The sequence below is a fragment of the Athene noctua genome, chromosome 2 (assembly GCF_965140245.1).
Source record: "Athene noctua chromosome 2, bAthNoc1.hap1.1, whole genome shotgun sequence".
In the NCBI taxonomy this organism is placed as follows: Eukaryota; Metazoa; Chordata; class Aves; order Strigiformes; family Strigidae; genus Athene; species Athene noctua.
In genome coordinates this window covers 67547663-67562294 of record NC_134038.1, presented here as the reverse complement: position 1 = coordinate 67562294, position 14632 = coordinate 67547663, and the positions used below count along the sequence as shown (strand labels likewise).

The window sequence follows — 14632 nt, the reverse complement described above, 5'->3', positions numbered from 1 at the left end:
CATTCTCCTGGAAAAAATGACTGCTCGAGGTTTTGACAATCGCACACTTTGCTGGGTTAAAAACTGTCTGGACGACTGGGCCAAGAGAGTTGTGGTAAACTGAGTTAAATCCAGCTTGCAGCCAGCCACAAGTGGTGTCCCCCAGGGCTCGGTGTTGGGGCCACTCCTGTTAAACATATTTATTGATGATCTAGACAAGGGGATCAAGGGCACCCTCAGTCAGTTTGCAGATGACACCAAGTTGGGTGGGAGTGTTGATCTGCTCGAGGGTAGGGAGGCTCTGCAGAGAGACCTGGACAGGCTGGAGCCATGGGCTGAGGCCAACTGCAGGAGTTTCAATGAGGCCAAATGCCGGGGGCTGCCCTTGGGCCACAACAACCCCCAGCAGCGCTACAGGCTTGGGGAGGAGTGGCTGGAGAGCTGCCAGTCAGAGAGGGACCTGGGGGTGTTGATTGACAGCCGGCTGAACAGGAGCCAGCAGTGTGCCCAGGGGGCCAAGAAGGCCAATGGCATCCTGGCTTGTGTCAGCAATAGCGTGGCCAGCAGGGACAGGGCAGGGATCTTACTCCTGTACTCGGCCCTGGTGAGGCCACCCCTCGATTCCTGTGTTCAGTTTTGGGCCCCTCACTACTAAAAGGACATTGAATGACTCGAGCATGTCCAGAGAAGGGCAACGAAGCTGGTGCAGGGTCTGGAGCACAGGTCGTACGGGGAGCGGCTGAGGGAACTGGGGGTGTTTAGTCTGGAGAAGAGGAGGCTGAGGGGAGACCTCATCGCCCTCTACAACTACCTGAAAGGAAGCTGCAGAGAGCTGGGGATGAGCCTCTTTAGCCTAGTAGAAAGCGACAGGACAAGAGGGAATGGCCTCAAGTTGCGCCAGGGAAAGTTCAGACTAGATATTAGGAAGTATTTCTTTACAGAACGGGTTGTTAGGCGTTGGAATGGGCTGCCCAGGGAGGTGGTGGAGTCCCCATCCCTGGAAGTGTTCAAGAGTAGGGTCAATTTAGAGCTTAAGGATATGCTGTAGGTGGGAACTGTGCTAGGCGAACGGTTGGACTAGATGATCTCCAGGGTCCTTTCCAACCTAGATGATTCTGTGATTCTGTGTGATTGCTCAGCACCCGCTGACCAATGCCCAGCCTGTTCCTGGCTTGCGAGCCCAGAGAAGAGAGAACCCTGAAACCACCATCCCGGGAACCCCAGTGCAGCTTCCCAGTCCACCCTTATCTATGTACTGAGCATGATGTTGGATGATACGGAATATTCCATTGGCCAGTCTGTGTCTCTTGTTTTGGCTCTTCTTCCCTCCAGCTTCTTGTGTTCCTGCACATGGGCAGGACTTGAGAAGTTGAAAAGTCCTTGATTTCTTAGAAACAACTAAAAACATCAGTACATTATCAACATTCTGCTCGTATCAAATCCCCTATTGAATCCAAAGCATGGCACTATTCTATCTACTAACAAGGAAGGATAAAGCCCACAATTAGCTCTGTCCCACCCAAAACCAGGACAGCCTCCTTAAGAGCCTGTGAAGCCCTTGAAATTACTTAATAAAAAATTTATTGCATACTTATGTTTTCCTATAAATTAGGATTTGAATATTTGAGTCATTTAAGTAACAAATAAGAGTATTTGTTTTCCTAATACTAAGTGCAATAACTTATCTCCAGCCAGCCACCATTTCTCTTTTAAAAAAACTAATTACAAAGCACTCCTAAATACTGATTTATCTCTCCATAACAGAAATACTGTTTTAGTTAGCTTTGAAAAGATAACTATTTGAAAACACCGAACAACACTATTTGTAATTGCTACAGCTTGCTTTTAGTCCAAGAAAAAGCAACCATTCTATTTCTGAGAAGATGATCTTTAGGTCCCATCCTTGGCAGCAAATAAGATCCTCATCAGTGGAGCATGCAGTAGTGTTAATGAGCAGTTCACTAAATTTTCAGGAACCACTGTTTAATCTAGTCTAAAAAAATGAGATTGTGACTAAAATTAATATTCTAAAAGCACTGATTTCCTTATAAATTTTCTTACAGCTTGTGTCTCTTTTCCCTTGATTATAATGTATTAATCACAGATTCACAGAATGGTTGAGATTGGAAGGGACCTCTGGATGTCATCTGGTCCAACCCACCCTGCTCAAGCAGGGCCACTTAAAGTTGGTTGCCCAGGACCATGTCCAGATGGCTTTTGAATATCTCCAAGGATGGAGACTCTACAACTTCCCTGGGCAACCTGTGCCAGTGCTCAGTCACCCTCACAGTGGAACAGTGTTTCCTGATGCTCAGACAGAACCTCCTGTTTTTCAGACTGTGCCCATTGCCTCTTGTCCCATCACTGGGCACCTCTCAAAAGAGCCTGGCTCCATCTTCTTTACACCTCCCTTCAGGTATTTATACATGCTGATGAGCCTTCTCTTGTCCAGGCTAAACAGTCCCAGCTCTCTCAGCCTTTCCTCATAGAAGAGATGCTCCAGTGCCTTCATCATCTTCATGGCCCTTCACTGGACTCTGTCCAGTATGTCCATATCTCTCTTGTACTGGGAAGCCCAGAAGTGGACACATTATTCCAGATGAAGCCTCACCAATGCTGACCTGCTGGCAACACTCCTCTTCATCCAGCCCACAGTATTATTAGCCTGCTTTGCCACAGGGGCCCATTGCTGACTCATGTTCCAGTTGGTGTCCACCCAGACCCCCCCAGGCCTTTTCCTGCCAATCTGCTTTCCAGGTGGTCAGCCCCCAGCGTGTACTGGTACCTCGTCTTGCTACTCCACAGGTGCAGGCCTTTGCACTTCCCCTTGCTGAATTGCCTAAGGTCCCTGCCAGCCCAACTTCTCGGCCTCTTGAGGTCCCTCTGGATGCCAGCACAACCCCCTGGTGTATCGGCCATCCCTCTCAGTTTTCTGTTATCAGCAACCTTGCTAAAGGCACACTCTGCCCCATCATCCAGATAATTAATGAAGATGTTAAACAGGACTGGATCCAGTATTGACCCCTGGAGTACACCGCTACCTACTGGCCTCCAGCTGGACTTTGTACCACTGATCACCACCCTCTGGGCTTGTCTGTTCAGTCAGTTTTCAATCCATCTCACTGTCTGCTCAGCCAGCCCACACTTCATTAGCTTCTCTATGAAGATCTTACAGGAGTGAAGGAAAAATTAATATTGTAACTGCTATGCAGTGGTAATTTGTGATCCAGGAATGTAGAGCAAGAAGGCCCAACTGCAGAAGGGGTTAAGCCGACTGGAAGGGGGAATGCCAGAGAGAGAACAACTCCCTGTGAGGGAATGTAGTTTCCCTTGGTGATAAGATAAGAAGCAGCCACAACATTGTCTTGTAGCCATCCTGGAATGGGCAGCTCAGGGTCTACCTTTGGGCAGCAGAGCTGGTGCTGGGGGATGGACCCAAGGCTGGACTGAGGGGCTCCATGTGTTGCTCACAGAACTGGTGCTGGTGCAAGTGTATATAAGGAAGCACCTTGTGAAGCATCTTTGCAGACTTCTTGTAGAAGCGGTTATGGCAGTAGGACTGTCCAATGCATTGTTTACTAATATTTTTTAAATATATTTCAGCACAAATGTGTGTTTAATTTGCCTCAAGGAGAACAATAAAAAATTCCCAACAGGAGAATGTCAAAAGCCTTACTGAAGAAAAGGTAGAATGTATCCACTGCACTCTTCTCACCTACCAAGCCAATTATTTCACTGCAAAAGACAATGAGGTTGGTCAAGCATTTCTTCCCTTGGTGAATCCATGCTGACCACTCCAAATCACCTTCTTGTCCTTCATGTGCCTGGAAACGGTATCCAGGATTAGGTGCTCCATCACCTTCCCAAGAACTGAGGTGAGACTGACCAGCCTGTGGTTCCCTGGGCCCTTTATCTTGCCCTTCTGGGAGACAGGAATGACATTAGCTTTCCTCCAGACCTCAGGCACCTTTCCCAATTGCCATGAGTATTCAAATATTGTTGAATGTGGCCTGGCAATGACATCAGCCAGCTCCCTCTGTACTCGTGGGTGCATCCCACCAGGGCCCATAGACACATGTATGCCCACTTTGCTGTGGTATTCCCTGACCTTGTGGAAGAGGATCAGGTTAGAGAGTACTGAAGCAGAGTAGGCATAGACAAATCCAGGGGCGCTTATGGGATGCTCCCACAAGGGGGAGGTGGCTGATGTCATTGCAAGGCCACGTTCAATAATCTTTGAACTAATTATTCAATCTATTATCACTGTTAATATATTCCAGAAAAGATACACCATACTATATGCCATACTATAGAGTACACCATACTATAGAGTACTACTCACTTTAATTCCAGAAAAAATGTTCTAATCATGCTACTATGATTCAACGCTAGGAAATCTGCTAAGTGATCAGAGTTGCACTGTGTATGACCCTGTAAATATATATATATATATATTTATATAAAAGTATTTATTTATATGTACATATTTATTTATAAAGCTGAAAATTGCACATTGCAGTCCCTACACTGGCACATTCAGAATAGCATGTACCCACCCAGTATATATAACATAAACACTCTACTTAATAATTGTTTCTCACTTTCTTCCTGGATTTTTTTTCCATATAAAGCCAACATGAAGTACTTAACATTATTTTCTCCCTTACCTTTTTTTATAGTAATCAGAGGCGGACAGAGATCAGTATCATGTTTAGAAGAAAGTTGCGTTGCTCTCAGTTGTTCTGATTCCTGCTCTGCAGAGTGATCAGGAGAGGAACTGGGCTCGACTCTTCCCCCTAATTCAGTCTCATCTCCCAGAGTCTCCTCCATCTCCACCACCACACAAAAATCAGCCTAAGTCAGCAATACAGAAAATGACTGTACAATATAACATTGTAACCACCAACCACACCTTCAGTACTTTTATCCCTGTTATAGCAGTAATATGATAGGCTAGAAAGGGAAAAAAAAATATATTTCTCTGCTTTGGTTGCTAATTTAAAATGAGAAGATATAAGCAGTTTACAAAACCAACAAAAGCTCCTCTAAGGCTGCCTGTTACCAAAACTTTATTTTTAATTGTGCAACTGTCGCTTCTCTCTGATCAGACTGCTGCAGGTGGGAACTCACCCGTTGAGGGACAGGTTAAGCTCCTTCTTACACGACAACTGCAGGTCCCACTGCAAAACGCCGGGCACAGAGTGCTGGCTGAGGCACTTGCTTAATCTCAAGGCGGTTTTTAAGCCTGCGGTCTGCCTGGGCACTTGGAGTTGCTGGCAGCTGCTATGGCAACCCCTACACACACAAACTCGGCTAACAACCCAGTCCCCAGGAGGCACCTCGTCTGCCTCCGTTTCCCACTGTATCCACCAACTCAGTGCTCGTTTCATAACTATTTGTCTTTTTAAATGCACCATAGTTTTCTGTTACATATAAATTAAATCTTAAGCAAGCAGCTGCCCTGAGCCCCAGCATTTCAGACATAGAGAGCCAGGGGAGGCTACAGCAAACTGCATCCCGGCTGCCACACCACTCTCCTCAACAACAGCCTTTCTCGGCATGGCAGCACCCAGACCCCCGGGCAACCTGCGAAGAGACACAGCTGAAACAACGGGCTGAATGAAGACCTTCCTTTTTCCTCTGCCGGGCAAAGCCAATTCCACATCGATCCGAAAGCTACCATGTGATTTGTAGCTTTATCTGCCTGCAGCACTCTTACTTCACAGGCTTCCTTTTTCCATCTGATCAATACCCAACTGTTTACCTTAAATTTGGTCTCAAAAGAACCCTCTAAGACTTAGTTTAAAGTTTGAGAAGTCAGGCATTCTTTATTGCAGCACTGGATACACAGGGGATCATTCTATCCAACATGCATGCCAAAAGACAAAGGTACACTTATTATATACAATAAAAGAAATTAATATTCATGTCATTTGTGAGATACTTCACCTATTTCCAGAGAACCTAACGTATATGTTAATACATTGCCCAAGCACACTAAAATTTGGGGAAGGGTCTCTGAGGGGCTTCCACGGGGGTCTGACGAGGTGTCTCTTAGTATCCTCTCCATGAACCCTCTGAGACTTTTTTTCCTATAAAATCTTGCCTTGGCTCATCACTTTGTCTGTAAGGTTTCTCAACTTTTTTTATCTTTGGCTTCCACAGGTGTCTGCTGGTTTCTCTGCCCTCACCGGGATGTACCCGTCACAGTTGCAAAAATTATGTCCTTGGGCACATTCTCGTCTGAGGTCCCTTACAGCAATTAGCATCAACTGCTTGCAGGCATCATCACCTAGCAGGCATCGCAACGGCCGAGCTTCCACTGCAGTAGGTTCCCATTCAAACCCAAAGGTTTAATACCTCAAGGGACATCTGCATTTTATTTTAACCGATCTCAGCGACCTCAGATCAGCCCCCAAAAGTACTGACAGCGCCCTCGACACTGAGCGACTATAAAAACAACAAGAAGGGGGTTAGATGAAGAGGTGCTGCCGGTAGCCCCGCACCCGCTGAGGAGACATGGGCGCTCCCGCCCTTCCCGCCGCAGCCGGCAGGGTGTATGCGTACCCAAGCCGACCGCCACCAGGACGAAGCTCCTCAGAGAGAACAAACAGCGGTGCCTCACAGCTACTAAAGCAGCCTGAGCAACAACAACCGCTCTCCGTGCAACTCTCCCGGATAGCGACAGCCACCCTTCTCCTCTCCACCCCGCCCTCGGGGCCACGCAGGCGCCGCCCGCCCCCCCCGAGCAGGTGAGGGCGCCCAACGCGCACGCGCGCCGGCCGACGGCGGGGGGGGGGCCGGCTGCGTTCTGCACTTGCGCGCCCGGCCGTGCGCCGCCGTGTGTGCCCGGCGCATGCGCACTGGCGGCCTGTCAGCACCTTCCCGAGGGGCGGGCTGCGGCCGGTAAGTGGCAGCCGCGGCGCCTTCAGCCCCCGCCGCTGGCCTTGCGCCAGCGCCTCGGCCAGTGAGCGCCGCCCTGCCGGCTCCTGCCGCCGTCTGTAGCCCCTCGGCTCTGGCAACGGGAAGCGGAGGGGGGGCGGGCCGGGACGGGCTGGGCTGGGCCGGGCCGGGCCGGGCCGGGACGGGCCGATCCGGGGAGTTCTTCGGGATGGTGAGGCCAAAGGGGGTGCTGAGGGGTCCTCTGGTGCGGCCGCCGTCTGAGGGCCGAGGCTGAAGGAGCTCGGTGTGGCGAGGCTGCAGCCTCGCCTGTATGCCCGGGGATAGGTCTCCGGCCTTTGCTCAGCAGGAACGGGCACCTGCGTCGATGTGGATAATTCGGGTTGAGCCACCTCCGTGAGGAGCCGGACTGCCGGGCGGAGCTGGGGCTGCCGGCCGGGAGCTGCCGCGGTTTCTTCCGAGCTTTGTTTTGAGGGGTTGTGCCCCAAACGTGGGGCCCAGAGGCTCGTTTCTGGAGGGGGCAGGCGCCTCCCGCTGTGAGCGTGTGACCCCCGCTGGCTCCCTTCTCGGCTCCCGGCCGGAGCTTGATCAGGTGCTTGCAGCCCAAGCTTCTCCGAGGCTGCTGGGGACTTTCTTTTGTTCGCTTCTTTCAGTACTTTGAAGATGTTTGTGGTTTTGGCTCGTAGCCTCTGTGTAAAGTTGACGTGGTTTCTTAAAAGTTTGCTCTTCCTTTTGAATGGGTAGTAGTTGTGCAGCAGCCTGTCTACGTCAGCAAGTTAGTATGTAATCGGTTAGGAGATTACAGTACACTGACTCCTGATTTTGTTGATGAAGTGTGCTTAATGTGCCTGGGTACTGGCTGTGTGGGTTAAAGCTGTCGTAACTCTGCTGAATGTATTTAGAGTTGTTAATAAAGGTCATAGTTCAGCATAAAACTATCTCCTGTGGATACTATTTCTGTAGTAAATTCATATTTAAACATAATTATTTTTTTAAAAAATGTAGATACAGTCCAGCTAGATTGGAAATGGATTGGGCTAAACAAAACCAGAATACTAATTCAAAAATGTGAGTGGTAGGAATAGACCCTGCACCTTGAGATGTAGAGCAGTCAAGCATTATTGGAGCTAAACAGGCTATTTGTAAAGAAGTAATGGGTATGGTTGCACAACTGAGGGAGTAGGACATGAGTTTACACTCTAGTAATAATTCTGGAAGAAGTCTGTGCTTATTCATGTAACTTTTGAAGATACCAGAAATACAGATCTTGAGATATTGGATGAAGGAACTTGAGATGCAGACTTAAGGTCTTCTAGACTAGGTCTTGGGCAAACCTTGCCTGGAATCTTTTTTAACCCTGATAAGTTGTAAAATGACTAATTCTGTTAATGCTGTACTGAGCTTGTCTGGGATAGGTTTAACTTTCTTCATAGCAGCCTCTCTTTTGGCTGTTGCTGAAGAGTGCTTGCAGACCGTCAAGGCCTTCACTCTTTTCTACTTTGTCCTCCACTGCCTTGAATAGGCTGGGGATGGGCAAGAGGTTGGGAGAGAACACAGATAGGGCAGCTGACCTAAACTGTCTGAAGGGAGTTTCCCTAACATATAATGTCATGCTCAGCAATACAAGATGGGGTAGAGGAAGAAGAAGAAGAAGGGGGGTTTTTGGCTTCCAGGCTGGCGTTGTTCAGAGACTGGATGGAGCATTGGTTTATGCAGGTGGTGAAGAATTTCCTTTGCTTCACTTGGGATTTTTTTTTGTTTGGGTGTTTTGGGTTTTTTTTGGAGGGGAGTGTTTCCACTTCCCTTCACCTATTAAACCGTCTTTCTGTTGACCCATGAGTTTACTTGCTTTTGCTCTTCCAGTACTGCACACTTGGCACAGTTCTTTATCAGATCACTATTCTGGTAAGATTAAGTGATGTGCTGGATATATGAATGCAGACTGCTTTGAAAGGAGGTATCTACTTTCAAGTAGTAATACTGATATGAGAGAGTATAATCTGTAGTTGTGGCAGCAGAACCTAAAATGTTCTGTTTGATTACAAAACTAAAGGCATAAAATGTTGGAAAGAATTTGGAAGGAATGTGGAACTCCAGATGTGTTCCCTGGAGTTCTGTGGACACCATGTTCTTGGGTCTTTTGTGACCGAGATCCCATGTTCTTGCATCTTTTGTGACCAAGATCCTCCCTGCTTTCTGTTAGTAGTTAGTGAAGCTTGAGAGAACAGGTCTAGTTTAATAGCCAGCAAATTTTCTCTTTTCTGCATACTAGTTTGCCTACATGTTTTGACTTCACTAGAAATTATGCTGGAGACTTAGGTAAAATACTCGATTCATTTTTCCCTGCAGACCTACACCTCTGATGTACTGATACCCATGAGAAGAACTGAAGAGTAGGAAATGAAAAAATCATCCGTCAGAAGTTGAAATGGAAGTGCTTTATAGTTATGTCTCTGGGTTTAGAGCTTCTGCAGCTACGTGTCTCTCCATTTTGCTAGAGAATTTGACCTGTTGCTGCAGGGGGACTATGGTTTGGTCAGCTCCACCAGATCTAGCTCAGGAAGAGTTAGGATTTTTGCTTGGACCTGCTACAAGATTCCTTTATGCTTGTCTCATTTGCCTTTTAATAGGCAAACCTACTCTAGGATTGGATAGAATCTGATTTTTAAATGAAGATTTGCTGGGGTTTTGTTGTCTTTTTTTTTTTTTTTATACAAACTCACAGAGAACAAGGTAAATGCAAAACCAGCAACCAGAGAACATTTCAAGTAAAACAATGAAATGGAGCTAAGTGATGTTAAATGTGATTCTTATAGAATTCCAATTACTACTTTTTATAATGCGGTCTAGTGGTATTTCTGTGAAGTTTCACTGCTTTTATTGCCAAAGTTAGTTTCTCTGATTGTTAACTTTGAATTGACATGTATCCATCAAATGTAAAACTGTTTTCTAAAATGTTTTACTTCTTTTCAGTACTGTTAAATTATGACGGCATTTTGAGGTCCTAATCAACAATGGAGGAAACAGATAGGGAAGCAGTTGCAACAGCTGTTCAGAGAGTAGCGGGAATGCTCCAGCGTCCTGATCAGCTGGATAAAGTGGAGCAGTATCGCAGGAGGGAAGCTCGTAAGAAGGCTTCAGTAGAAGCTCGACTCAAGGTACAAAGTTTGATAAACCTCAGTGTTTGTGGTGCAGCATGAATGTACCTCTTTTTTTTTTTCCCTTCTGTTTTTTGATTGTATGTTTTCAACCAGATAGTTTTAAACCATGGCCTTTAATTTTTGCTCTATGTCCAAAACGGAAACTTTGGATCCTGGAAGTAATGCAAACTAATGGTGCACATCTTTATTCAAGCATTTCAAATGTTCTTATGTTCTGTAACTTCTACATTTTATCCATGGACAGCTACCCTCACGCTGTGTAGCCTGTCAGGCAACAAACCTTTGTCTTAATCACTGAATACTGAATTTGTAACAAAAAAATTGATGACTGCATCTGAAAAAATTCTTTTACATGGATTTATGGATGATAGCTAAAATCTATCACATTCTAGTGTCTTGCAGAAGTGTACCCCATGATTTTCTCTCTTTCACATGTGTACATGGGAGCATGCACATGAGCCCGCACACACACACACACACACACAGACGTAGCCTGAAATATGTGTAAGGTCATCCTATGTTTAGTGTCTCCGTGTTACTGAGTTCAGTGTTTTCTTCTTCAGTGGTACTCACTAGCCAACAGCCATTTTAGACCACTGTATTAAGTAATTGCAGTAGGCCTTAGAAGAGTGTTTGGGGAAATATTTTTTTGGTTTACCAAATCAAAATGGGTAGTATACACTGTATCTAATCTTATATTTCAGAATAAGCTAGTTTATTTTACAGCTGTTTAATGGCTCCTTTTTTGTGGGAGTCTGCATGAAGTAGAAGAGAGCCTATCTTCTTTCACAGTGAAAAAGTCTGTTAGAAAATTGCACATTAATTTTTGTCTGTAGCGTAGAAACAGAAATTTTCCTGATGACAAGGACTGGGATTTTCAGATTTAAGGCAGGAGCATATAGCTGAGTCTGTTAATAATGGATCAGCTGTTTGGTTACTGTGATCTATTTATAATACATGAGCACTGTCATTTGCCTACTGGTTGCTTCTATAGACAGTGATAACTAAACATAACTTTCTAAGTTTTGTGAATGCCTAAGTCCACTCTATAGCTAGTGTCCTTGTAATTTTCCTTAAGTTGCCTTCACTTCAGTCATCTTTAGATGGTCAGAAATGCCTGTTCCAAAAGGAAGTATAATACCCCTTAATCCATTCAGGATGCATTCCTGAAACATGTGACAGTTAGTGATGCAATTGATAGCAAAGCAGTTTTTCCCATAAGAATTACTATAATGGCTGGGAGCACAGAGAGGATGTAAGAAATACTCCTGCTCTCTCTTTAAGCTGGGTATATGTATGGTGTGGAAGATGGAGAGACAGAGTCATCAGGACCAGCAGCTGGAGGAGTGGCTGACTTGCCAGGTTGGGTGACTGTTGAACAGCCTCAGCTGCTTCATCTATGTGATAGAACACATAGTAAATCTTTTAGTGTGAACATATTGGTGCTTCTTTCTGCCTGGATCATTTTCATAATTTTTCTTCAGATGAATCGTAATTTTTCTTCAGATGAATCAAAATAATCAGGTCAGTCAAGGGTGAAGAGTAGAAACCAGAGTAATAGTTGTGTGTCACTTACAGGGATGAAGCAGCAGAGATCTGGAATAGTGTTCTGTCCAAAAAACCAGCATCTTCTCCAGTTTGTTATGCTATTCCTCTTTCTATAATGTCTCTCAAATATTTAGTTATGTCCGTTTCTTACATCCTTCTCTGCATTTCTTCCTGTGTTATGTAAATTCTTACAGGAAAAACTGCTTTGAAATATGTCAAACTCATTTGCTTTGTGTGTGAGGTGGATGGCAGTTAGTGAAGCAGTATTTTTAAGGATCTGTAGCAAAATTCTGAAATGATGGGTGGATAAGCACCAGCTAGCACTGTAAGGTGGTACTTCTGGGCTTTGCAGTCCAAAATGTAGGTGAACAACTGCTTGGACTCTATTCCAGAGCCTGACAAGTTGGCCATCTTCATGCACTTAGTCAGTGGGAGAACTTAGGATTTGATTTTTCTCTCACCCTGAAGAAATACTGTGTATGTATCCTAGGGGAGTTCCTAGGTCACAGGTTTTCCTGAGTATGAACATGCTTGAATCTTCTACCTTTGGATTCTTAGCTGCTGTGCAATCGTGAATTTGAGCCATAGAGCTTTAGGGAGACCAGGCAGCCAGCATCCCATTTCCATGGTTTCATGTTGATGGCTGTCACTTGAAAAATAAAAATGAAGTTTTGAGCCCTGTTCCAAGGTTGAGTTGGTTTTGTTTTCATCTTTTTAACACAGTGATGGTCAGTCCAATCTAAGATGAACCTGTATTCTAGGAAGCAAAGTCTACAATGCTAGGACATGCTTCTCTCCCTGTCACCTCACTCCCCTTCCTTGGCCCCAGCTGACTATTAGGACACAAACCGAACATGGGTGGATCTCTGGTTTTAGGATTTTTCTTGGCTGTTTGTGTCGGTGACCAAGATTAGTGATTGTTTCTGTTAAACATAATCAAGTTTCTGCAAAAGTGAAATGGGCAAAATTTTGAATATGTAATATTTGGAAGGTCTGCCTCAGAAGAAATTGAAATTTCAAATCAGAAGGATTGAACACTTAATGATCATGTGATTTTTTTTTTTAAATTTTTTTTTAAAACAGTTCATGGTCAGCTTCAGAAGACTGTGTTTGAGTAGCATAGTGAATGTTTGAGTATCCAAATTACTTCAGTTCCTGTAGGAGAAAAATCTGTTAATGCAGCAGTTCTATACATAGATACTGTATAAAAATGCCTTACCACTGCTTAATTGTACCAAGTCTGACAGGAAAATACGTTTTTATCAAAAAAATCAGCATATCATAATGTAAAAGTACATAAATAGCAGTAGCTTAAGAAGCACTGCATTTTTCTGGGACTTTCCCAGTACATTTAAAACACAATAAATGTTGTTCACAGTTACCAGGATTTCCTCTTTGGCTTCTAGTATTAGACAAAAAGTTCCATGACTGCCCAAGCTTTTTGGCCTTAAAAGCATGGCAAAAAATGTGTTTTGAGCTTAGCAAAACCATTTGTGCCTTATTTCTTTACTGGTTACGTCAAGTCCTTGAGATAGGCAAATGAGTTTTTCCTGCGTTGTCTTGCCTTTGGCTTGTCTTTTGAAGTCTGTTATTTCCAGTTTCATTTTCCACTCACCTGATTTAATCTTAGTCACATCTTTTTAAAAATACATACATAAAAAACATGCTGTGTGGATGTGGTCTGATTTCTTTTGCACAGATATGCACTATAATGCATTTTTTTGTAAGGTGTCTGCCTTACAGACATGGTATTTGGGACTCACAGCCTATTTGAAGAGTCATTGTTTCAAGTGTCACCTGTCACAAGATACATATATGTATATCAATAACCTCTCTTTATGCCAAAATAATCTAGTAGTTGGATTGTTGGTCTGGTTCTTGATGTTTTATAGGGTTGAATGTTTTATTCGGTTTGAATTTTTATTGTTTCTTATTTTGACTGGATTTTTTTTTCCTTTCAGGCATGACAAACTGAAGGGTTTTGGGGGTTTTTTAGAACATTTCAGAATATTCATTATTTTTTACAATATATTCAGTTGCCAGTCAAAATTTGTAATTGCTCTAGTAAAATGCTTTGTGAATCTGTACATACCAAACATCAAGATCAGCTTTCTTTTGATATCCCCCTTTGAAATGAATTTATGAAGGAAATGCAGAAAAATCTTATTCTGCTTTCCCATGATCCTGGTTTAATATAGATTTATAAAGATGATGATTTATCTGTCTAAGATTCTATACTAGCTTTGTGGGTGAACCAGTTGTATCTAAGTCCTTTAAAAATAGGTACAACTTCAGAATTTAAAAAAAAATAATGTGCATGCACTTTTTCAATTTTAGGGTTTTTTCCTCTGTAAATGTGAGACAATAAAATGAAAATGCTTGAGAAATGTTGAAAATGTGTGATTTAAAATGATTAATACAAATTTTTTTCTTTGTTTCTTTGTATTTAAGGCAGCAATCCAGTCACAGTTAGATGGAGTACGAACAGGTTTAAGTCAACTGCACAATGCACTGAATGATGTTAAGGACATTCAGCAGTCTTTGATAGATGTCAATAAGGACTGGAGACAGAGCATCAACACCATTGAAAACCTCAAGGATGTTAAGGATGCTGTAGTGCAACATAGCCAACTGGCAGCTGCTGTAGAAAATCTCAAGAACATCTTTTCAGGTAATCTAATGTTATTTATATAATCCACCACATACGGAAAGCACTTTAAAATGGTACTAACAGCTGTAAGGTTGTCAGGTAATGTTGAGAGCTTTTAACATCACTGGAAGTGAAGAATGAAGGAAGAATAACCTACATGTCACATTCAGGGAAGTAGCTGGTAACCATTTAATATATTGAGTCTAAATTGTGCTGCAAGTACTTCCAGTCTGGCTATCTCGTCAAACACAAGTCACAAAGAAGCTTCTTGCTTGTAATCAGTAGCGGGGATAACATGCTTAGTATAAAGGACTGAAATGTGCAAGTGACATTTACGGAAAGAAAATTGGAAAAGATGTGGAATCTTACTGGTGAGTTGGGCACCTATATGAAG

General features: G+C 43.9%; 2 protein-coding genes across 3 annotated transcripts in view; one reads left to right on the top strand and one right to left on the bottom strand.

Annotated features, from left to right (window-relative positions):
• Window positions 1-4809, bottom strand: part of LOC141956926 (dynein axonemal heavy chain 5-like) — a 169947-nt gene extending 165138 nt beyond the window's left edge. Inside the window, exon 1 of the mRNA XM_074897797.1 lies at window positions 4647-4809. Coding sequence (XP_074753898.1) covers window positions 4647-4809 — 163 coding nt within the window. The remainder of the gene's footprint in view (window positions 1-4646) is intronic.
• A 1955-nt stretch (window positions 4810-6764) lies between these two features.
• Window positions 6765-14632, top strand: part of EXOC3 (exocyst complex component 3) — a 28639-nt gene continuing 20771 nt past the window's right edge. Inside the window, exons 1-3 of one of the 2 annotated variants that reach the window (XM_074899368.1) lie at window positions 6765-6885; window positions 9853-10037; window positions 14040-14259. In XM_074899368.1, the coding sequence (XP_074755469.1) occupies window positions 9894-10037; window positions 14040-14259 (364 nt within the window). In that variant the 5' untranslated portion in view covers window positions 6765-6885; window positions 9853-9893. Of the gene's footprint in view, window positions 6886-7057; window positions 7094-9852; window positions 10038-14039; window positions 14260-14632 lie in introns of those variants that run through there. The other variant, XM_074899369.1, reaches the window with a different exon arrangement.